General features: G+C 39.5%; 1 protein-coding gene across 2 annotated transcripts in view; it reads left to right on the top strand.

Annotated features, from left to right (window-relative positions):
• Positions 1-21,812, top strand: part of LOC113426212 (uncharacterized) — a 41,180-nt gene extending 19,368 nt beyond the window's left edge. For both annotated transcript variants that reach the window (XM_087945143.1, XM_087945142.1), the window contains 6 exons: positions 3,132-4,486; positions 8,745-10,397; positions 11,908-12,466; positions 13,497-13,633; positions 19,890-20,061; positions 21,332-21,812. In XM_087945143.1, the coding sequence (XP_087801269.1) occupies positions 3,132-4,486; positions 8,745-10,397; positions 11,908-12,466; positions 13,497-13,633; positions 19,890-20,061; positions 21,332-21,609 (4,154 nt within the window). In that variant the 3' untranslated portion in view covers positions 21,610-21,812. The remainder of the gene's footprint in view (positions 1-3,131; positions 4,487-8,744; positions 10,398-11,907; positions 12,467-13,496; positions 13,634-19,889; positions 20,062-21,331) is intronic.
• Positions 21,813-22,432: the final 620 nt, after the last annotated feature.

The raw sequence follows: 22,432 nt of genomic DNA, 5'->3' as shown, positions 1-22,432 counted from the left end.
CACAGCACACAGATGTCTGGAAATGTAGTTGCTCTTACTCCATACATTTATTAATCAGACTTACGTGGCTCGTCCTGTACAAGCCCAGTTCCAATTGTGCTACATGATGGTTATCATTATATGCTAAGGAAATGACATGCAATGGACAAAGCTATTCTTTAGTTCTCCAACTACCAAAAAATGTGGGCGTGACTTAAATAGTGTGCGCAATATGATTAACTTGATTATTATCTCAACTCATTTTCTGGATTTATAATAGTCATGAATACACTGAACAGGCTGGGTTGCACAGCATGCTAAACTACCTAAAATAGCTAAGATTAAAATTAATCAAATTAGTATGGTGTCATATTGAATGTATTTATTCTTGTTGGGTTCCTTTGTTTATTTTATTATTCTATTATGTTACCTCTGTTCTGTTTCTTCCTTATCATAAGCCTGCCTACAATAGTCCCATGGGGAGATAGGCGGCAGATTTACAAATAAGTAAAAGAACTAACTATACAGTATCTGTTGTGACTCCGAGACTTGAACCTGATCAGTCAGCAGATGTGGGTTCGAGCGATGAAGAAGATCTGGCACTGAGATTCGAGCCTGCATTATTAAGTGACTTAGAGGGGAGTCAAGTAGAGGGAGAGGACTTGGATTTGAGAGATGAACCTGATTTATTGGAGGATTCAGAGTCCATTCCCTCCCCTGAAGCTACTTCCCTAGTTACACCTCAGGTGTTAACTGTTAATCAGGAAAGTGTATCAGAGGCTTCAAGCGGTGACGAAACTGCTGGATGCTGGCTGGATGCCAGAACTAGGAGAAGATTGAGACGTCAATCTCAATTAGAAAAGAGACGTCCAGCAAAGGATTAATTAATGAGACTGACACGCCCTCTCTTAGAGGATATAAGGGAGCGTACGAGTTTGTAATCTTTGCTGGAAACAAAGTGAATTTTGCCTTGGAAAGAATTGCGTCTGATTACTGCGTTGTGATTTACGAACTATACAGAATTGCCGGACAGATTCTAGGAGAATTGCCAAAGAACTGTGAAAACAGAGCAATTGAATCTTCTGTCTCTGGTTTTGTTTACGTAAAGTATTTGAACTCTGTAACTCGAAATTTTCATCTGTGGATACAGGTGGGACAGAACAAGTATCTATGGGGATTCTCAGTCAACCAGGTCAAGGTTGTCCTGAAGGTGCTTTTTCAAGAGACAACTGGACTTTCTGGTTTTCCTTTGAGTTGATGACGCTTCTTGGATGAGAAGTGAAACGTCTTCAAAAAAACAACAACCAGTTGCCTCTTGAAAAAGCACCTTTGAAACTATATAAAGTAAATTATAAATTATTAGCAAAATTATCCACTAGATGGCAGCATAGGCACACTAGTTTTTAGTTGATGGGAGAGGGGAAGGGATATCAGTGACTTGCTCTTACTTATGCTGACTTGTGCCCAACTGAAATGTCTGAGAAAGAAAGAAACATGCATAAATCAAGTTTGCCTACATAATTGGTAAAGTATTTGCAGATCCCCCTAATTAAAATAATAAAAAAATCTGAAACAAACCTTAGGAACACTGCTTGGTTAACAGCACCCTGAAGAATTCTGCAGATGATACCATAGGGTTCCAACCAAATATGGCTCTGTGGTCCATGGTTTGAAATGAATATGATTTGCTTAACAAGTTTGGATGTACAGGTGGTCCTTGACTTACAACCATCCATTTAGCGACCATGTGAAGTCACAGTGGTACTGAAAAAGTGGCTTACAATTGGTCCTCACATTTATGATCATCCTTCCTACAATCACTGATAAAAATTGAGGTGCTTGGCAATTGGCAAACTGGAAGTAAGAAGAAATTTCCTGAAAATTAGAACAATTAATCAGTAGAACAACTTGCCTCTGAAAGTTGTTGGTACTCCAACATTGGAGGTTTTAAGAGATTGGACAACTATTTGGTATAGGGTTTCCTGCCTGAGAAGGGGGTTGGACTAGAAGACCTCCCAGGTCCCTTCCAACTCTACTATTCTGTTCTGTCCTATGCTGTCTTGTCCTGTTCTCTTCTCTCCATTCCTCTCATCTCCCCATCTCCTTTCCTCAGCTCTCCTCCCCTCCCCTCCCATGCCATGCCATGCCGTCCCATCCCATCCTATCCTCTTTCTTATTCTGTCCTGTCCTATCCTATTCTATCCTTTCTTGTCCTGTCTTATTTTCTTTTCTCCTCTCCTCTCCCCTTCTCCTCCCTCCCCTTCTCCCCTCCCCGTCCATGCCATCCTATCCTTTCTTATCATATCCTATCTCCTTTCTTGTTCTGCTCTGTTCTGTTCTATTCTATTCCCATTCCAATTCCCATTTCCATTATTTCCATTCCATATGGTGGTTGCAGAATTCTGGAGACACCTGATTGTCATTTGTGACCTTCACAGCCAGTTTCAGACAAAAGAAATAAATGGGGAAAGCCAGATTTGTTCAATGACTGTGCCATTCGCTTAACTTCAGTGATACATGTAACCAGGGCAAAAAAAAAAAAAAATCAAAAATTGTGCAGGATTCACTTAATAGCTGCTTTGCTTAACCACAAAAATCCTGGTCCCAATTGTGATTGTAAGTTGAAGACTACCTGTACGTAGCCAACGGAAGTGAACTTGATAGCATAATTAAACAGTCACAACGTAGCTTTAGATTTGAAGATGGGATTGAGAAGATACACTTTTAGCTTATAGTTGGCCACAGATAGGGGAATTAATCCAGACTGGGTTTATTCTCTACAACGCCTTTAACCTTAAACTAACCTCTACTGACCTCACCCCCTTCCTAAGAGGTCTGTAAGGGGTGTGCATAAGTGCACAATCGTGCCTACCGTACCTGTCCTATTGTCCCTATTTATTCATACTTATTTCCTGTATTCTTACTCATGTTTATACTTATTCCTATTATCTTGTACGTGATTGACAAATCAAATCAAATAAATAATAATAATAATAATAATAAACTAAACTTCAGTTTTTCCTCCTTCCCTGATTCTTTGTAAAAGGTATTTTCTCTTTAAGTATTTCAATAAGGGGGCAGGGAAATTGAGAAGAAAATCAGATCATGGTAGCATCCTGGCCTAATCTTCATGACCTCCATCTTTCTTTCAGAGCCGGTGGGTTTATGTCGTACGGAAGAACCACTTTTCCTCTGGTACCTGGAAGAAAACTCAAGTGCCTTCAGTGAATTTCAAGTACAATTGAAGAAGGCTGGTTACGACTTCCAGATAGACTTGGATAGGAAACTGTTGGTATTCCAGGCCATCGATCAGTCTGTGCAGATGCTTGGCTTAGAAAAATCCTTTGAGTTTGTGCGGAAGAAGTATGTGCTACATCATGAGTCAAGAACAGAGATTCTAAAAGTCTTGTTTGACCACCTAAAACTTATAAAGAGATTTGAATCCCTCAGGATCTGCATCCTTGATCAAATATGGCTTGTAGGCCTGTCAGATGAGATCAATTGCTTCTTGCAATATCTCGCCCACGAGGCCTTTCAAAGGGAACTGGTGAACTGGGAGTGCACAGCTGAACCAGTACTCTGGTATACTATTGCCAAAGATGTTGTACTTCAGGAGTTTTTCCAATCCAATCCTATGATAAAGCTTGAAATTATTGCTAAGACTCCAGCAACTATCAGATTCGGGGGACCCCGTAAGACAGTCAAGGAAGTAGAGAAGCGTCTCAAGGAGCTCTTGAATAGCTTCCAGGTTCTACCAGTCCCTTTCTCCGATTTTCAGTTGCAGTTTGTCAGGGCACATTGGGGCAAAGTGTTCTACAAGCACTTCTTCCTAGAGAACAGCATCCCAGTTGTTTTGGAGCTCTCTCAGGTTGTCCAGATTGTTGGCCTAGACTTGGGCAAAATGAAAGAAGCTGAAGAGATCCTCGTGAACCTAGTGTGTGAAAGGGCTATGGTGATTGCAGAGGATTTGAAGTGGGCTACTGAGGTTTCAGAATGGAAGTTGCTGCTACTTAAGCTGGGAACTCATAAGGAAGTAGCCATTCATCACGTGGAACCTGGTTGGGTGATCCTGGTGGGTTTCTGTCCTAAGGTCATTCAAGTAGAAGAATCTATTAAGAAATATTTGAAAGAAAATTCTCCAGTGGAAGAAAAAGTGGAGCTTGCTAGACCAGAATTAGCTTTAGCTGGGAACGGTCTGCTTCATATTATGGGCTGGGAACATCTCAGGATGAATGTTGCACTCCAGGTGAAAAGTCAGCCTTCAGTGCTGCAGGTGAGAGGTCTTCAAAAATATGTGAAAAAAGCCATGCCGGCCATCAAGAGGGACTTGGATTCTTTGATGCTTGATACAATACCTCTAAGGAAGAGAATTCTTCGAGAATACATCTTTGGAATTGGAGCAAGTCTGCTCAAAAACATGGCTTGGCAGTTGGGTTGCATTGCTTGGATGAAGACTGAAGAGTCCGATGATTGGAAGAACATCATGAATGAGGACTCCATGGAAGAAGTAAGTATAATCTATTTTTTTATAGTTTCTATTTGCTTTTTTAAAAAAGTTTCATCCATGCTTATACATAAGTATGAATGCAAATTATATGTTTAGAGCTAATCTTGATGAGGTTTTTTTTTTGTGACATGGTGAGGAAGATTAACAGAGTTGGAAGGTCCTTGTAGGTCATCTAGTCCAACCTCCCCACCCAAGCAGGAGACCTGACACCATTTCTGACAGATGGCAGTCCAGTCTCCTTTTAAAAGCCTTCAGTGATGAAGCTCCCACAACTTTTCAAGGCAAGGTGTTCCATTGGTGGATTGTTCTCACTGTCAGAAAATTTCTCCTTATTTCCAGGTTGAATCTCTCCTTGTTCAGTTTCTATCCATTATTCCTTGTCTGGCCTTGAGGTGCTTTGCAGAATAGCTTGACCCCTTCCTCTCTGTGGCAGCCCCTCAAATATTGGAACACTGTTATCATATCTCCCCTGGTCCTTCTCTTCACTAGACTAGCCATGTTCAGTTCCTTATATGTTTTAGTCTCCAGTCCCCTAATCATCCTGGTTGTTCTTCTCTGCACTCTTTCTAGAGTCCCAACATCTTTTTTATAGTTTGGTGACCAGAGGTGCTATTCGACCGGTTCGCGCCTATTCGGGTGAACTGGTAGCGGTTATTTGGCATGGGTCGCCGAACCGGTGGCAATCCCTGGCTGGCCACGCCCCCAACCTGGTCACCCGGTTGCTCACTTGCGATCGCTCTCCTAGCTTTCCGTTCCACACGTCCTCTTTCTCCCCGGGGAAAAGGAAGAAAGGCATGGACGCTGCAAGTATCGCTTTCCCCGTGTGAATTAAAGTGCCTGAAGTGAGAAAGAGTGCGGTCTGACAGAGGGGGTGGGGGTGAATCGAGCCTTGGAGCACTTTTGCAATGTAAAAGAAATGCATTTTGGAAGCAGGTCTTTTAAAAACTTCTCCAAGGATTCCCCATGGATGCTGCAAGTATGGCTTTCTCCTTGTGAGTTAAAGAGCTGGAGTGAGAAGGAGTGCGGTCTGACAGAGGGGGTGGGGGAATCCACTCAAGCCTTGGAGAAATTTAAAGGAGCTGCTTCCAAAATGCTTGTCTGTTAAGTGCTCTCTGTGTGTGTGTGTGTGTATGAGAAAGAAAGAAAGAAACGAAAGAAAGAAAGAAAGAGAGAGAGAGAGAAAGAAAGAAAGAAAGAAAGAAATAGGAAGAGAGAGAGAGATAAAACTCTGTGCTATTATTTTTAATTGTTCCATTATTTATCATGTGTCAATATTTTACACTGTCCCTACACCTAGAGTGATTTTTCTGCCTTTCTTTTGCCCAGGGCTACCACATATTTTTCAGGGTTTACATGCATTCAATGTCAATAGTCCAGAGTATAAAATACACATGTGTTTAACAAGAGTTGAAAGGGACCTTGGAGGTCTTCTAGTCCAACCCCCAGCTCTGGCAAGAAAACTGAGGATGCCAAACTCTGAGTAGAAATCCTGGGAAAGGTGTCAGAATAATACTTAGAAGGTGGTGAATCCTATACCATTTCAGAGAAATGGCTGTCCAGTCTTTTCTCAAAAACTTCCAGTGATTGAGCACCCAGAACTTCTGGAGACAGGCAGTTCCACTGGTTAATTGTTCTCACTGTCAAGAAGTTTCTCCTTAGTTTTAGGTTGCTTCTTTCTGTTCAGTTTCCATCCATTGCTTCTTGTTTGCCTTCTGCTTCTCTGGAAAATACATTGTCCCCCTTTCTTTGTGGCAGCCCCTTAAAAGCCTGTTGCCTATCACACTCTTGAGTAAAGCATGTGAGCCATTTCCTCCTTTCAGTGGTCCATGAAAGTACATCTATAGTATGCAGATAATAAAGTCAAAAAAGGTGAACAACATTTTTACAGAACTATAGATAAGTTGAGGCTGGGTGACAAGGAATGGCTGGGAGAGGAGGGGCCAGGTGAGGCACCCCTTGATGTGAGTGACGTTGAGTTGGCCATGCCCACCCAGTCACATGACCACCAAGCCATGTCCACCCAGTCACATGACCACCAAGCATGCCCACCCAGTCACATGACCACTAAGCCATGCCCACCAAATAAGCCATGCCCACAGAAACGGTAGTAAAAAAAATTGAATTCCACCACTGTTGGTGACAAAAACTGGATGCAATATTCTAGGTATGGTCTTACTAAGGCTTTATAGAGTGGTATTAGTACCTCACTTGATCTTGATTGTATCCCTCTGTTAATGCAACTTAGGACTGCATTGGCTTTTTTGGCTGCCGCTGCACACTGTTGGCTCATATTTAGCTGGTTGTCCGCTAAGACTTCAAGATCCCTCTCACAGTTATTGCTATTAAGCCTAGTTTCACCCAGTTTATGTGTTCTTTTGGTTTTTCTTGCCTAAGTGTAAGACTTTACTTTTCTCTACATTGAATTTTATTATGTTAGGTAGGGCCCAGTGTTCTAGTCCGTCAAGATCCATCTGGATCTTGAGCCTATCTTCTTGGGTGTTAGCTATTCTTACCAGCTTAGTATCATCTGCAAATTTGGTAAGTTCCTCTTCTATTCCCTCATCTAGGGGTAACATGATAATAGTATTCCAGTATTTGAGGGGCTGTCACAGAGAAGAGGGGGTCAACTTATTTTCCAAAGCAGCAGAAGGCAAGACAAGAAACATTGGATGGTAACTAATCGAGGAGAATATCAACCTGAAATTAAGAAGAAACTTTCTATCAGTGAGGACAATTAACCAGTGCTTGCCTTCAAAAGTTGTGAGTGCTTCATCACTGGATGTTTTTAAGAAAAAACTGGATAGCCACCTGTCTGAAATGATATAGAGTTTCCTGCTTGAGCAGAGGGTTGGACTAAAAGACCTCCAAGGTCCCTTTCAAGTTCCAACTTTATTCTAACTGATTAATAATTTCCACTTTTAGATGGGAGGAGGTCTTCCATGCTTTCAGTTCTAAAATAAGTGTAAAAGATAAAAATCCATATTGTTGACTCGCCCTTCTGCATTCAGCTTTATTAGAAAGTTACCACATTTTATTAAGTTATAAGATATTGTAAAATATAAAATGCAAAAGTAAATAAAAGGACATTGAAAGGGGAAGAGGAAAGGAAGAAGAAAAGTGAGGAAGGATAGAGAAAGAAAAAGAAAAGGCATTGACTTCCAACCCTCTCTCTTACAGTAGAATAAGGCATTAAACAGATTACAGCCTTTTGCTTTTCCATAATAGTATGAACAAGTCATTTCTATAAGGATTTATCAATCAAATCTGTAAAATCTAAAATCAAAGTTTCATTCTTTTCCACATCAAGTACGAAATTCAGAAGTGGTTTCCATGTGGAAACAAAGGTACTTATGTCCTTTTCTTTGATCAAGGTAGTCAGTTTTGTCATTTCGGCCAACTCCATCAAGTTTATTAGAAAGACCAAGATGGAAAATTATCTGTCAACCTTGGAAGCCATTTTTCTTTTTTCTTTGAAAAGTTTTTTATTTTATAACAAAAACAAAGACAAACAAATAAAACCACCTTTCCATTCAATGGTGTGTCGATTGGGTACATATCTCTTGTGCTCATAATAATATTACCATACATTTCTTACTTGTTTATATTTATAACTATTCTAATCAATATTTTATATCACATTTATCAATTGTTGTATTATTGTTAACATTATAGTTATTGTCATTCAAAAATATATTTCATCTTTATTTAAATTATATTCATTTTCTTAATCTAATTCAATCGGTTATAATACGATATACTATTATTACATACTTCAATTTCTTACTCTTCTGTCCAGCCATTCATAAAATAGATTCCAAATTTTATAATAATCTTTTTCTTCCTGTTCTCTAATTGCCATTGTCAATCTACTCATTTATTTTCTTAATTATTTCCTCTTCTGTCGGAATTTTCTCATTTTTCGAATTTTGTGCAAATACAATTCCTTGGAAGCCATTTTTTTGGTCGGAGTTTCAAGGCTGCCGCATTTAGTGCTTGAGAAATTGGGAGGGGGGATTGCATGGAGCATTGGAAACTTAGCCACAACAACATTCCTTTCTCTGGGAGTCAAGGACAATTTCCCTGCATCTGGATAGGAGTGACTGTGGGTTGTCTCCAGTTAGGATGACGATATGATTGGGCCATGTGATGGACTTGTCAGCTATAAATTTAAAATGCAGATTTCACACTGACTTACATGATCGATCATATCAAAAACTATTGTCTCCCTAACATCCCAATTGTTTTTTTTTATTTTTAGAGATGTGCTATGGGCTTCTCAGAGGCAATATATGTAATAGGCAAATGGAATTCGATGAACTTGTTGAAGCATATTGTAGCTGGTCTGTTTGCACAGTTCTGTACAAAATCCATCTATCATGAAGCAATTACCACTTTTAAAAATATGAACATTGATGAGTTCCTGAGGAATATATCCCACAGGCTTCCTGTAGATATCCGTTGGTTGCAGGATAATGAAATCCAGATTTGTGGTTTCCAAAAAGATGTGGAGAATGTTCTGAAAGCTGTTCATGGAAAGATTGAGGAATATCAGTCTGAAATAATTGAAGTCCAAGCTCAATATGAGTTAGTCCCTTACACAGTTATAAGCTTGTTCCAAAGGTTATTTCCAACAAACCCTTTGGTAAGCGTAGTAGTCTTGGCCAATGATTTAGTAACCATCATATTTACAGGTCCCCGTCAAAAGTTGGTAAAAGTGAAGGAGTACTTTGAGGAATTCCTTAGAAGTTTCCAATTTTTACCAGTTTCTCTTTCCGAACTCCAGCTTCAGTTTGTCAAGGCACAATGGGGTAAACTCTTTCATAATGGCTTTTTTTGGGAAAGAAACATCCCGGCCATTTTGGAGATCTCTGAAATGGTTCAAGTTGGTGGCTTAAGTGTGCGTGAAATAAAAGAAGCTGAAAAGATCCTAATGGAAGAAGTGTATGAGAAATATCAGTCTGAAATAATTGAAGTCAAAGCTCAATATGAGTCAGTCCCTTCCACTGTTATAAAAGAAAGCTCATTCCAGAAGAGATTTCCAACAAGTCCTTTGGTAAGCACAGAAGTCTTGGCCAACGATCCAGCAACCATCATATTTAGAGGTCCCCGTCAGAAGTTAGTAGAACTGAAGGAGGACTTTGAGAAACTCCTTAGCGGTTTCCAATTTTTACCGGTCTGTCTTTCCAAACTCCAGCTTCAGTTTGTCAAGGCACAATGGGGTAAACTCTTTCATAATGGCTTTTTTTGGGAAAGAAACATCCCGGCCGTTTTGGAGATCTCTGAAATGGTTCAAGTTGGTGGCTTAAGTGTGGGTGAAATAAAAGAAGCTGAAAACATCCTAATGAAACAGGTGTGTGAGAAGACTCTGGAGATTGTAGATCAGTTGCAATGGGTCACCAAGGAGCCAGAGTGGGAAGACTTGTTAAATAGATTAAAGTCTCATGAGGAAGTTGCCATTCATTACACTCCATCCAATCAGGTGACCGTAGTTGGCCCTTCTCTTCAGACTGCTGTGGTAGAAGACTATATTGAGGATTACTTAAGAGATAATTCCCCATTGAAAGAAAGTATGATGCTTACTAAACCAGAATTAGTATTAGCTGGGGAGAGACTCCTTCATATTATGAATTGGGAACACCTCAAGGTGAACATCACGTTCAAGCCAGGTAATTATATGTTGTCACTGCAAGTGAAAGGACTCCAGAAATTTGTGAAGAAAGCCATTCCTGTGATCAAGAAAGATTTGGATTCCCTGGTGTTTGGTATGATACCTCTGAAGAAGAAAGCATTATGCATCTATTTCTCTGAAGATGGGGCAGATCTGCTGAAGAATATGGCAGATACCCAGAATTGTATTGCAAAGATGCAAACCCTGGAGAACCACCACTCCAGCAATGATGGAGTCTTGCAAGTAAGTAATAGTGTTTTTTAAGGCAACCGCTAGTTATTCTTCTGTGTCCTTCTATCAAATATATATAGGTAGTCCTCAACTTACAAACGCAACTAAGCCCAAAATTTGTTTAGCAAGATAGTTGTTAAGTGAGTTTTTCCCCATATTATTACCTTTTTACCCACTGTTGTTAAGTAAAACCCTGTAGTTATTCAGTTAGAACGGTTGTTCGGCGAATCTGGCATCCCCATTGACTTTGCTTGTCCCAGAAGGTGATCATATGACCCCAGGACACCGGCAACCATTATAAACACAGGCCGGTCACTAAGTAATGAATTTTCATTACATGATCATGTTCCCATGTTGTGGTGGTTGTAAGTGTGAAAAAAGGTCCCAAGTAACAGGTTTTTTGTTTAGTGCCATTGTTACTTTGGTCACTAAAGAAATGGCTGTAAGTCAAGGACTACCTGCATTCATTCCCCTCTTTTGTATATGTGTCTTCAAGTCAATGCTTACATCTGTACTAACTCCTGTAGTTTTCTTGGCAACATATCAGAAGAGGTTTGCCATTGCCTCAGTGATGAGATTCAAAAAAATTTACTACTGGTTCTATGGGTGTGGCTTGGTGGGCATGGCTTGGTGGGAGTAGCAGGGAAAGGATATTGTAAAAACTCCATTCACACCCCATTCCTGGGGGAAGGTTACTGCCATTCCTTCCCCACCCCACTAACCTGCTTTCCAGCTCCGTTCTCCTGTGCAGGGCAACCAAAGAAGACCCAGCCAATCAGCTGGGACTCAGGAGGCAGAGAACAGATGGGGACGGGGCCAGTCAGAGGTGGTGTTTGTGGTTCTTTGCACTACTCAAATTTTCCCCTCCCGGTTCTCCAGAACTGGTCAGAACCTGATGAATACCACCTCTGCATTGCCTGCTTCCTAAGGCTGAGAGGGAGTCACTCGGCAGGTTTTGTACCTAAGACAGGACTAAAACTCACAGTCTTCCAGTTCCTAACCTAGTGCCTTAACAACTAAACAAACTGGCCCTAGGCTTGTGTCAAATCCCTGAATTGAGGCATGTACCCCAATATAAGTTTCCTGATTTATGATTGATTGGATGTTTCCTCAGTACTAGAACTGTTTTTGTTTAGATTGGTTTTGTAGTAATAGTCTAAATGGAATTGGGAATAATTCTGGTACACTGAGTTCTAGAAACATACATTAAAACTTGAGGAACAGGGCAGCTCGAATGATTAGGACACCAGGTTGGAAGTTAGCAAAGTCAAGTTCAAGACTTCAGTGGTGCTGTCGGGTGGGGTGAGCTCCCATCCTTTGCTCCAGCTCCTGCATGGGGCATGAAAGGAGGCCCCTACTAGGCGTCGCCCAGGCAATGATGATGTCATTGGCTAATTCTGTCAACCCAGAAACTCCTTGGTGCTTCTGACACGAGTGTAATGCAAATAAAAACTGACATCCACATTTCTAACCCATTTGATTTTGTTCTTACAAAAAATGTTCTTTTTTCCCTCCCTTCCAGGGCTTAGCTGAGGACAACAGGACTGTGATTTTTGTTGTGGGCATCCAAAGCAAAGTGACTTCACTCAAGCAGCATTTGTCAGATTTTATTGCCAAATTCCACAAAGAAACCATCTGTAATACCGAGATATCAACTTTCAGTGATGACAGCCTTAAAGCCCTTTGCAAAACTATCCCACCTCAGTATCCGGTTGGCTTCCATCGCCTAAGAGAAACGGTGTTTTGGATTTGTGGTTCTAAAGAAGATGTTGAAAATATTTCCAGAAAGATTTATACCAAATTAGAAGAAATTCTCACTATAAAGATCCAAAAAGCTCAAGCTGAACAGACAGTTTCCATGCTTCTGTATGAGACTATCCGTTGGCATCATTGGTCTGATGCCGGATGGTCTACTTTTGACATACTAACCAATCGCTATCTGGAGGAGACATATCGCGAGAAAAAAACGGAGGCACTAGTGCCATGGAATGGAGAAAAACTGAAGGTTAACTTTCTGACAGACGAAGCCTTCGTCCCAGGGAAGAGAAAATTCAAGATAAGGAGAGAGATCTGCTTATGGGGTGAGAAGATGTATCTTACTTTATTAAAAATTCTCTTTTAGGATGGAGTGGAATGGAATAATAGAATATTTTCCCCAAAATTAGCCCTAGCATGGTTTTTATACAGTAGAAGTAGAGTAAAATATTGCAATCAGTGCAATGCAGTGCAATACAATACAATGCAATAATAATAATGTAATAATAATAACCTTTATTGTCATTGTACATCATGTATACAACAAAATTGGTTTTAGCCTCTACTGGTGCAATCCACAACAAAAATACAAGACAACATGAATAGTATAGAATAATCCTTATACAAGTAATTGTGGGGGGAAACTAGTCATATGTTTCCATATATACGTGGAGTGATTGTGATTTCGGAGTGACAGCCCATGGGTAGAAGCTGTTTCTGAACCTGTTTGTCCGGCTGGCTATACTTCTGTGTCTTCTGCCCAATGGTAAAAGTGAAAAGAGACACTGGCCAGGATGTGAACCATCCCAACCCAATACAATAGAATACAGTATTTTCCAACCTTGGCAACTTTAAAATGGGTGGACTTCAACTCCCAGAATTCCCCACCCAGAATGGCTGGCTCAGGAATTCTGGGAGTTGAAGTTCACGGTTGAGAAACACATGCATATTATAATCTATACATACTACGTATATAATGTATGATGTACATATATAATATATTTAATATAATACAAGGCTGGCTAATAGAATTTTTAGTAGAGGAACTCTCCTGCCAAAGACACTCTGCACCTGCTCAGCTTGAAAGACAAATTATTTGTATGGTTCTCCAAAGTCCCTGAGGGCAGGAGAAGGAGCAATGGATAGAAACTAATTAAGAAGAGAAGCAACCTAGAACTAAGGAGGAATTTCCTAACAGGGAGAACAATTAATCAATGGAACCACTTGCCTTCAGAATTTGTGGGTGCTCCATTACTGGAAGCTTCTCCATGGTCAAAAATGTTCTTCCCATCTGTACATGTATCATAGGAGGGCCTCTTCATTTATTCATTTGTTCAATCCATTTATTTGTTGCAGACAAGAATATTGCTCCCTTCTGGGACACCATGGATGAATGTTTAATTAAGAAAGTGGAACTGCAGACACATTCAAAGGAATATCAGGATGTGGTGGATAAGTTCAACAAGACAGCTGGGAAGTACAAAGTTGTCAAAGTAAGTTGTGATTAATTGGAGACTTTGCTATTAAGATTAATTAATATAGACCAATCTTTTCCAAACTTAGTAACTTTATGATGTCTGGACTTCAACTCCCAGAATTCCCTAGCTAGTATGTATTTTTTAAGGCAACCCATTCTCTAAACCAGGTTATGAACTTCAGACTATAATATATAAGAAGCACAGAATAAGCACAAAGCAGGGAAAAAGCAGAGAAAAATAACTACACTAATTTTAGATTATTTAAGCAAGAGAGACTAGTCATATATTACAGTAGCACCAAACTTTCTTTTAAAGTTGAGATTTGACATTGCTCATTTCATGATAAAGTGTCAGAATATTCATGAACTGGAAGAGACATGGTAACAAGGTCAGCTAACGAGAGCTGAATTAGAAACTGAAGGGCCTGGCCCTGCAGCTCTGAGTGCTGTGCTGAGAACTGAAACTAGTCTGCTCTGAGCTGGAAGAATCTACTATTGGTATTGTACATTTTAATCATGTATATAAAGAAGTTAATGAATCCTGCTGAATCAGTCGTCTATGAATGCTTTCTGGATTTGATTTCTGCAATAAACGCTGACAGGTTATGGGTCCAGCCCAAAGCACACAAAAAGACTGAATTGTAATTGAAGCGGAGACTGCCTGTGTTTAAAAAGAGAAACCAGGCAAAGAAGGCTTTGCAGGATGGCTGTTGTTGAAATTCAGGAGAGCTCTCTGCCTTGTTTGGGACAGAAGAACTACTGTATATAATTTGGGCTGCAAAGATGGGGTGTTTCCTAAAGGCTAAGGAACTGTGGGATATTGTTGTAAATCCACCCCAGGCACCTGCAGCTGCAGATCAGAAATAATGCATGATAAAGCAATCACTTACATCATCTTAAGTTTAGAAGATGAACAAGTTATCAATGTAGCTGATTTAAAGACTGCAAAGGAGGTCTGGCTGAAGTTGAGAAGTGTGCATGTGAGTGTGTTGGAAGAAATATCCTTCTGGGTTCAGTTCCAAGTGGGGAAAAAGGCACTGGAAACAAGGAGGCTGTTTGGAAGGTTTAATGGTGGACAGGACCACATGGCCTGGAGTTCCAGAGTGAAAAGGAAGGATGATCACATGCTTCAAGCTGAAGGAAGAGATAAAAAAAAAGGCTGAGGTGCTGAGAGTGCCTGGGTTTTGTTCTGATTGGTTGTCAGACTCCCATGGGGCCATGCAGGGGCAACACTGTAGGCTGTCCTGAATTCCAGGCTTGGTTGAGCCTTGCTGGAGGATGATGCACTGAAAACGGCTTTTGGCAATTGCTATAGCTTTTCCTGGAGATCTTCGTTATGTAAAGTATTCTGGCCCAGGCCTTAATGGCCCACCCATTAACAAAGGTGGGGGTGAATTTCTGCTTCTGAGGTGAGTTTCTGCTCTTGAGTTTCTGTTCTTTTTAGGGTCAATATTCTGCCTTTTTATTATTTCCTAGGATATTTCAATTTTCTAGGAGAGGTGTAGATGCTAACTTCCTACAAGTGTGTCAGCAATATTGTACAATTATCAAGAAAGTTATACAGAGCCAGTTTGCAACCAGGAAAAATCTGTGGAGCAGCATTTTGTACAAATGCAAACTTTGTTGAGCTAGAACAGTGTGTGTTGCAGATTCCTGAATCTCAGAGAATGCTGTTGGTGGGACACGTGGGACATTGTTTCTGCAGTATTTGAATGCAAACCAGAGCAGGAATTGCATTTGGAGGCCTTAAAGACTTGTTTAATAGCTGAAGAGAACAAGCGCCATTTTAGAAAAAGTCACGAGGAGAAATTCCTGAGGTGGGGGCCTAAGGAGCAGAGAGATAAGAGCAATGGAAAGTTCCACAGACTGGCTGTCTCTAAAGACAAGAGCAACAGGCAAATTGTCTGCAGATAAGAAAAAAAGCAGTAGAAGAGATCAGATTACAGTCCAGCAACAGAGGAGGTGTTTCATTTGTGGTAAAAACACACATTTAAAGAAGGACTGTTTGCAAAGAAAAAACTGTTTGCAAGAAAGAAATTATTTGCAAGTCAGGAATTATTTGCAAGGAAGACAGTCGGCAGATGGACAAGTTGCTGTGGCAAAAGTCAGCTATTGCAATAGCAGAGACAAATGGTTGATAGACAGTCAAGCAATTGTTAACAATTCTAAATTGTTTTACAGGATGGATTCAGCTGGTGGAGATGCAGTAGCCTTGGCAAATGGCCAGAAGGCTAAAGTCATTGGAAGAGGTAGTGAGCAAATTCCATATCTGGAAACGAGTTTTAGTAATATATTATGTATGCCTGAAATGGAACGTAATTTATTAAGTGTCTCTAGTCTAGACCAAAAGGGGTTTGAGACCACATTTGTAAATGGGCAGTGTGTCATAAAGAGAAATGGAATTGTATGTGCAAAGGGCATAAAATAATCTTTATATGTTGCAAAGACAAAAGGTTCAATTTTGCAAAAGATGGACCAGTTTGAAGAAGGATTGAATTTAAAGGGATGTAAGGCTTATTTGGATTGTGCAATATGCAAATCACCAAAGTCCAAGGCATTCCCAGTGAGCAAGAGTAGAGCTGGTACATGCAGATTTAGTTGGGCCAATGCAAGCCAGTTTGGGAGGAGTAAAGTATGCACTGGTCATTGTAGTTGATTATAGCAGGTTTGGATTCTGCTATTTACTAAAGAGTAAAATAGAGGTGCTACAGAAATTTAAGCAATGGATAAGCTTCATAGAAAGAAGGTATAAACAACAGGTGTCAGCTGCAAACTGACAAGAGGTTCAGAATTCATGTCAAAAAGTTTTCAACAGTGCTTGGGACAGTTAAGAATAAAATACAGACACATAAATCCGTACCCAGTAGCTGAGAATGGTGTTGCTGAGAGACGGAATGGAATCTTACAAACCATGAAGGACTCACTGCTAGAGATTTCTGGTCTGAGCAGGTCATATTGGGGTGAAGTCATGATGATTGCTAATTATTTAATTGATTGAGGAGTTCCTCTATTAATGATACTCCATATGCAGTGCTATATGGAAGAAAACCATCTCTGGAACATTTAAGGGTTTTTGGAAGCAATGCATGGGTGCATATTCCAAAGCAGTAAGAAGAAAGGGACACCAAAGGCTAGAAAGCTCAGGTTTATGGGCTAAGAGCCAGGCTCAAAGAGCTATTGCTTTAGCGATGGGAGTAAGAGAATAGTGATTTCCAGGTCTGCTAGCTTTGCAGAGCAAAATTGAAACAGAATTCATGCAAATTTATGGAATGATTCACTTAGTGATGGTGATCCACAGTGATGGTAACTCACTTAGTGATGGTAACTCAGTGACTGTGTCAGTGTTCAGGGAGGAGAAGCTGAAAAAGATATGAAGCAAGAGAGGGTTAATGCACTAGAGCAGTCAATGCCATGCAGGTCAAAGTGATGGAGTAAAGGGATTCCACCTAACAAGTATTCTGCTAGTAAAGTTAGTGTGTAATCTATGATATGAGCCAAGAAACAATAACAAAGTTTTGGCACTACCTAAAATTGAACAAGTAAAATGGAAAGAAGTCATGGACAAGGAAATGAAATCCATGGGTGAACATGACATGTTCACATTTATGACTTTGCTACAGGGTAGCAAAGCTGTAGGATGCAAGTGGGTATACAAGAAGAAAGTACTGCTCAATAATGAGGTACAATATAAAGCAAGGTTAGTGGCACAAGGGTTTTCACAGATGAAAAATGTGCACTATGATGAGGTATTTGTGCCAACTGTAAAGAGTGAAAGCATCAGGCTGGCACTAGTGTTGGCAGTAGCACATGGCCATCAAATTTGGCATTTTGACATAACCACTGCATTCCTCAATGCAGAATTAGAGGAAGAAATTTATATGGTTCAAACACCAAGGTATGAAAGTAAAAAGCTTAACACAGTGTATACATTGAACAAGGCCATTTATGGGCTGAAGCAGTCAGCCAGGAAATGAAATATATGCTAGATAAGGCATTGAAAGGTCTTGGGTTCAAGAGTTGCAAGGCTGATGGTTGCATATACACTGGAAAGTTTCAAGGTGGGGATTGTCAACTATTACCATTTGTGGATGATCTTTGCTTCATTACAAAGGATGTATCACAAGTGAAAAGGAATGTGCTAATAAGTTGGAGAAGAAATTTAAATTAAAAAATTTGGGAGAAATAAAAATGATCTCGGTATGCAGATACAAAAGACTGAGAAAGATGCTTATATTCTCAGTCAAAAAAGAAAAATTTAACAGCTGTTGGAGAGAGATAACATGAAAGATTGTAATACTGTTCCAACACCTATGAGTACAGATTTTCATAACAGTTTGGGAAGATGAAAATGAAGCCTGTGATCCAGAAATATATCAGTCAGCAATAGGGAGCCTGTTATATCTGTTACAGTGGTCCAGATCAGACATAGCTTGTGCAGTAAGCATTTTGAGTTGCTTTACTGCTGCACCAACGCAATTGCATTGGATGGGTATAAAAAGAATTCTCAGGTATTTGAAGGGAACTTGATTTGGGGTCTTCAAATACAGATATCTGAAGATTTAAAATTGAATTGCTATGTTTATAGTGATTATGCAAATGATGTAAAAACCAGAAAGTCCAATTCTGAGATTGTGGTATTGTTTGGAGGGTCTTTAATTGGTTGGAAGTCCAGAAAGCAAACAACTATAGCCATTTCTACAGTGAAGGCAGAATTTATTGCTTTGTCTGAACTCTGTTCAGAGATAACTTGGTACATACAGCTGTTATAGGATTTAAATGTAAAAGTAAATGAAGCTCTATCAGTTTATGAGGATAATGCTGCCTGCATTAAAATGGCAACAGGTGACAGAGTAAAAAACAGAAGCAAACATGTGGACATTAAAGATTGTAATGTAAGAGAAGCCATCAAAGATAAATTGATTAGTTTGTTTCACTGTGCATCAGAAGACAATCTGGCCGACATAATGGCCAAGCCATTGGATGGAGTGCACCATGGGAAGAATATTAAATTAGTTGGGTTTATGTCTTTTCCAGTCATAAAGGGAGTGTCAGAACATTCATGACTGGCAGAGACATGGTAACAAGGTCAGCCAATGAGAGCTGAATTAGAAACTGAAACTGAAGGAGCCTGGGCATAGCCCTGCAGCTCTGAGTGCTGTGCTGAGAACTGAAACTAGCCTTCTCTGAGCTCTGAAGTTGCAAACTTGTCTGGGCTTGTCTGTAACTACCACTTTGGAAGAATCTACTATTGGTATTGTACATATATTATTATGCATATAAAGAAGTTAATGAATCTTGCTGAATCTGTTGTCTATGTGTGCTTTCTGAATTTGATTTCTGCAATAAACACTGACATAAAGTGTGTGATATTTTATGATAGCAAAAAGTCACAAAACTACAGGTCAGTTCTCTTATACTTTTTTCAATCTACAATTTTAAGATCTTTTTTTTTTAAAAAAACCTTTCCTTCCTTCCTTCTTTCCATCTTTCTTTCTTTCTTTCTTTCTTTCTTTCTTTCTTTCTTTCTTTCTTTCTTTCTTTCTTTCTTTCTGTCGTCTTCCTTCTTTCCTTCCTTTCTTTCCTTCTTCTTTCTTTCCTCCCTCCCTTGTTTCATTTTCCTTCCTTCCTTTCTTTCCTTTCCTTCCTTCTTTCCTCTTTCTTTTCTTCTTTCTCTTCCCTCCCTCCCTCCCTTCTTCTGACAAACAAGGCTCAACAAAATAAAATGACTCACCAAGGTCTTTGTTAGGAATATAAGTCACCTATCAGCTATTTGGATTAGAAATATATAAACCAGGATAAACATTTTAAAACTGTATCTTTAAGAAAATGCAAAACTGTAATTAGGTGTGGTTTCTCGAACAGCCATAAGATGGAGCCAGAAACCTGGGTTGTTTAGTCTGAGTCTCAGAAGAGAGTGTAAGTGTATCTCTGTTTCCTTCTGTTGGAAAGTATTGCCGTTGCTCCATTTCTTCTAATTGACTGATATTACTGGATTTAATGTAAGTCTGATACTGAACTGTTTTTGACACTGGAATTTGATATTTGGATTATCCCTGGATGAAAACTGACTGATTTTACTTGTGAATGACTTTTGGACTGCTTATTTTGGACTTTGCTTAAACCTTTCTGGAAGTAAAAACCCACATTTACTGTACAGTGTATCTGTGTACTGTGTGTGTATTATTCAAACACTTCTCTCAGATACGTCTCCCTGTATGCGCTCATTCTCCTAACGGGGAATTACCTCAACAGTCTTGGTTTTTTCCTTATAGGTAGAGAGGATCCAAAACCGATATTTGTGGGTTTCCTATTGTTGGAAAAAAAGTTGGATGGAAAAGAAAAATCCAGAAAGGATACAGAATGAACTCATTCTCTATCATGGAACGCAGTCAGACAAGTATTCCTCTATCTGTAATATTGGCTTCAAAAGTGCTTTTCGAAAACGTAAGAAACTGAAAAGGGGGTTTTATCGCTCTTTCCCAAAGGCTGTCTACCCTTGAACAAATAAATCGATCAGTAAAGAATCCAAGTTGGTCCAAATATGATGATTTTGCTGCTGGTTTGTGTTATCCTCAAAAAGCAACCTATAGCATAAACCTCAAACTATTTACTTTTGTAGCACTGTAACTTACATTTTTAGAACAAAAAAAATCACCATCAGCTGATGGAGAAAGCTTATTTCCTTCCATCAATTTTGGTTTGCTTTTTATTTGCAGCTCAGAGGTTGAGCTGTAGTAATGTCAATCAGTCAATCAGAACAGAACTGGAAGGGACCTTGGAGGTCTTCTAGTCTCCTGCTCAAGCAGGAGATCCTATATCATTTCAGACAAATGACTGTCCAGTCTCTTCTTAAAAGCCTCCAGTGATGAAGCACCAATAGCTTCTGAAGGCAAGCTGTTCCACTGGTTAATTGTCCTCAGTGTAAGGAAGTTTCTCCTTAATTCCAGATGAATTAAGTCTGAGCAATGTCCTGGAAAGATGAATTGCATAGACCAATATCCATCTTTTACATGTTACTAATTATAAATGTGCATATCATCTGGGTTTATGAAGATTAAAAATATGGCCCGCATTTTCTTGACCTTATTAAAACTTTATCACATTTCCAAGATCTAATGCAAAATCAAAGGTTCATGAATAAAGGAAAATCCACACTGGTCATATGTGTGTAAATTCATGGTAGTCTGACCATATTTCTTATCAGTACAAATAGAGGTAGTCCTTGACTTAGAGTGGTTCACTTAGTGACCATTCAAAGTTACAACAGCACTGAAAAGTGACATGACCATTTTTCACACTTATGACCATGGTCGTGTGATTAAAACTCTCATACTTGGCAACTGACTCAAATTTATGATGGTTGCAGTGTCCCAGGATCTGATCCCTTTTTGCGACCTTCTGAGAAGCAAACCCAATGGGGAAGCCAGATTCATTTAATAGCTGTGTTACTAATTTAACAAGGGATTTACTAACAACTGTGACAAGAAAGGTTGAAAAATGGGAAAAACTCACTTAATAATGTCTTGCTTAGCAATGGACAATTTGGGGCTCAATTGTGGTGATAAGTCGAAGTCCACCTGTACAAAAATAAATAAGTGAAATGACACCAGTGAGTCTTCTAAGTTCTAAGCTGATATGGAAGAAGTGTGCAGAACAGTGAGAAATAATGGAGTAACTGTACAATAAATATGATGCTCTCTTTTGTCTTTTCTAGAATGTCTCTTTGGACAAGGCATTTATTTTTCTGTGGTTGCTGCCCATTCTGTGATCTACGCCAAACCAGATCCCCAAGGGCTCCGATACATTTTTCAAGCTCGAGTTCTTACTGGGGAATATAGTTGTGGAAAAGAAAATATGGTATTGCCTCCAGTGAAACAAGAGGGAAATGGTCTCTATGATAGTTTGGTGGATGTCCTTTTCAATCCAAATATTTTTGTGATCTGTTTTGATGATTTCGCTTACCCTGAATACTTAATCACCTTCCGTGACTAGATATCTTCATAGCTGTTATGAAAGATGGGAATCTACTTCAATGGAATACAGCTGGAAACATGCAGATCCTTTGACTTGAAGAAGGAAGAAACAATTTCAGGCTGTATATAGTGTATTGCTTGAGGGGAGATTAGGAAGGATAATGAAACATGCAATTTAATTTCAAGTGGAGATCTTAAGGATTTATGTCAGGAACGTAGAAATGAATTGTACCGTTCCTAATTTATCCTCCTTCTGGCTATTGCTCATTTCTACTTCCAATATGTCAGCTTTTCTAAAATCCACATGTAAACAATAAACATTATGCAGTACAACTATTGTTTTGGGGTTTTTTTTGTCCATAACACTAATGTAAAGTTGTAGAGGGTTTTGAAAATTGGGGGTCTACTGCATTTGCAGAAAGAAATAATTTTGGGGTAGTTCTGCTTTAATCCTTGCCATATTTTCAGTCAATTAGGCCAAAAGTATAACGCGTGACCAAACATTGCCTTCTGTGAATCTTCAGGACTGCAGAATCTAGGATATATTTCTTTAGATGGATGGATAGATGATCCATAAAGGTAAAGGTAAAAATTTCCCCTGTTGAGCTATGTCTGACTTTAAGGGGCAGTGCTCATCTCAATTTCTTGGCTGAGGGAGCCGGAGTTGTCTGAAAATATTTTCGTGGTCATGTGGCCAGCACGACTACATTGAAACACATAGAACATTGTTACTCTCCTGCTGAAGTTGTACCTATTTATCTACTCGCATTTGCATGCTTTTGAACTGCTAGGAGGGCAGTGGCAAGGTCCTATATATACTAAAATACTGTATATTTGAATGT

Source organism: Notechis scutatus, chromosome Z, assembly GCF_049901735.1.
Source record: "Notechis scutatus isolate UNSWTSFEM ecotype Mainland chromosome Z, rNotScu1.2, whole genome shotgun sequence".
Lineage (NCBI taxonomy): Eukaryota > Metazoa > Chordata > Lepidosauria > Squamata > Elapidae > Notechis > Notechis scutatus.
The sequence above is the reverse complement of the archived record's forward strand: the minus strand, read 5'-3'. Positions and strand labels throughout refer to the sequence as shown.